This window comes from Bactrocera latifrons, unplaced genomic scaffold (genome assembly GCF_001853355.1).
Source record: "Bactrocera latifrons isolate USDA-ARS-PBARC rearing strain unplaced genomic scaffold, ASM185335v1 scaffold_1240, whole genome shotgun sequence".
NCBI lineage: Eukaryota > Metazoa > Arthropoda > Insecta > Diptera > Tephritidae > Bactrocera > Bactrocera latifrons.
In genome coordinates, this window is record NW_017534676.1 from 44,384 (window position 1) to 46,607 (window position 2,224).

General features: G+C 45.2%; 1 protein-coding gene across 1 annotated transcript; it reads left to right on the forward strand.

Moving 5' to 3' along the window:
• Positions 1 to 920: 920 nt before the first annotated feature.
• LOC108978630 lies at positions 921 to 1,796 on the forward strand. Its single transcript, XM_018949005.1, has one exon. The coding sequence runs from the start codon at positions 921 to 923 to the stop codon at positions 1,794 to 1,796; it is 876 nt and encodes a 291-aa protein (XP_018804550.1).
• Positions 1,797 to 2,224: the final 428 nt, after the last annotated feature.

A 2,224-nucleotide genomic window follows, 5' to 3' on the forward strand; every position in this document is an offset into this window, starting at 1 on the left:
ATCTTCTTTCAAAATTATGGTCAAGAGTAGCGCCTATGTTGAGTCGACATTTTGTTGAGTCGAAGTTGTTTTATATTGGATTAAAACACATCCATTCTCACTACAAACCTTCKYCGCAAACAGAGTGTCCGAAATTCAACAGTTGACTGACAAAGTACATTGGCGACATGTGCCAACGAAACAAAATCCTGCGGATCAAGTGTCTCTGGGTTGTAACGTGAACGAATTGAATAATTCGACATGGTTTGGTGGTCCACAGTTCCTYCTAGAAGACCCTGCATTATGGCCAATTAATAAACACTTCCAGCTCTCATCTGAACACGAAGCATTAGGAAGAAGAAAAATACATTTACATTAATCTCGATCGCTGAGAAAAATTCAGTATTGGACCTTATTGAAAAATTTTCTTCTCATAAAAAATTGCTTCGTGTGGTCGCATACATATTACGATGGATCAGACGACCTAAAGAAGAGCTAAACTTGAGTTTTATAAAAATTGTACAGGTGGCCAAACATTCAGAATTTTTGGATATTATACAAAAATTGCATAAAGGTACCTCCCTACCCGCAAAGTTACAAAAGCTCAACCCCTACCCGCAAACTTACAAAAGCTCAACCCGTTTTTGCATGAGTACTCGGATACATCGCTGTCATTCAAATTAATCAGAGTAGGAGGTCTCCTATTAAATGCACCTTTCCCATACGATGTCAAATTTCCGCTTTTATTAAATAAAAGTTCGCACTTCGTTATAACGTATTTACGGTTTCTGCATATTCGAAATCACCACGCTGGGGCWAAAGCGTTGGTTGCGCCTCTTCGAGAACGCATATGGTTAATTAATGCCCGAGAAGCCTGCAGTAGAACCGTAAGAAACTGTAGACATTGTTTTAATTACAAGCCGAAGTTGCAAAACCAAATAATGGGAAATTTKCCAGTCGAAAGACTTCGAGCACTACGGCCCTTTCTTATATGTGGCGTAGATTTTTGTGGTCCGATATACACAACTTTGAAAATACGCGGTCGAACACCCGTGAAAACTTATATTGCTGTTTTCGTTTGCTTTACTTCCAAAGCAGTACATTTAGAATTAGTTTCGGCCCTATCTTCTAATTCATTTATTTTCGMCCTAAAATGGTTCATTGGACGCCGAGGAATCCCGACGAAGATATTCAGCAAAAACGCCAACAATTTCGTCGGCGCCGATCGCAAGCTGCGCGAATTGAAGGAGGCGTTTCTGGAAATGGGTCCAGAACTGAAGAGATTCGCAGCAGACGAAGGGTGCAGCTTCATCTTTATACCACCGCGGGCGCCGCACTTCGGCGGATTATGGGAAGCCGCGGTGAAGTCCGCCAAACACCACATCGTTCGGGTAACCGGCAAAGCGCTACGCACAGCAGAGGAGTTAGCAACAGTGTTGGCCATCCTAAACTCTCGCCCCCTAGTACTTCTGAGCCAAGATCCTAACGGCGGGGAGGCACTAACCCCAGCGCATCTACTAATAGGTGCCAGTGGATCCAGTTCGTTGTTGCGAGAGATGGCAACTTGTTTGCTGGCTCCAGCAACAGTTCTGGCGACAGTGGTCCAACGTATACCTGACGGGCTTTCAGGAGCGCAACGCAAACGCAAAATGCAGCTCAACGACCTCGTTCTCGTCCACGAGGACAACGTGCCACCGCAGCAGTGGGTACTAGGGCGCGTCGTCGCAACGGCAAGGTGCGCATCGCAGACGTGGCACCAAGACGGGCACAATTCAGCGTCCCATCCACAAACTGGCCGTGCTTCCACTGGAAATTGAAGGAATCTGATCCTATCAAGGTGGACGGTGTTTGTATATTTTTAAATTATTTAAATTTAACTTCAAGAGGTTTTTCTTCTGAGCCGGTAATGTAACAATCGAGCTAAAGCTGAGGGAAGACGATCATGGACGAGCAGGACATGAGACTCAGTTAACCATCCCGACTCTGTAAGTGTTGTAGCGTTTGTGAAATGGTGTGTAAACGGGCAAGAGATAAGACCCAGTTTACCATCCCGACCCCTAGGCAAATGTTTTAGCCTAGCAGACTCTATAGCGTTGTGTAGCGTTGCTACCACACTGCTGAAACTAGTAAGGGGACGGGTTGACGGTCTATTTTGGCGCCACACATGTGTTCTGCTGCCTTGGTTTTACGGACGAGTCAGTGGAGGTGATATGGACGTCATATGGAACGGGTGCAAGGTTAAAGT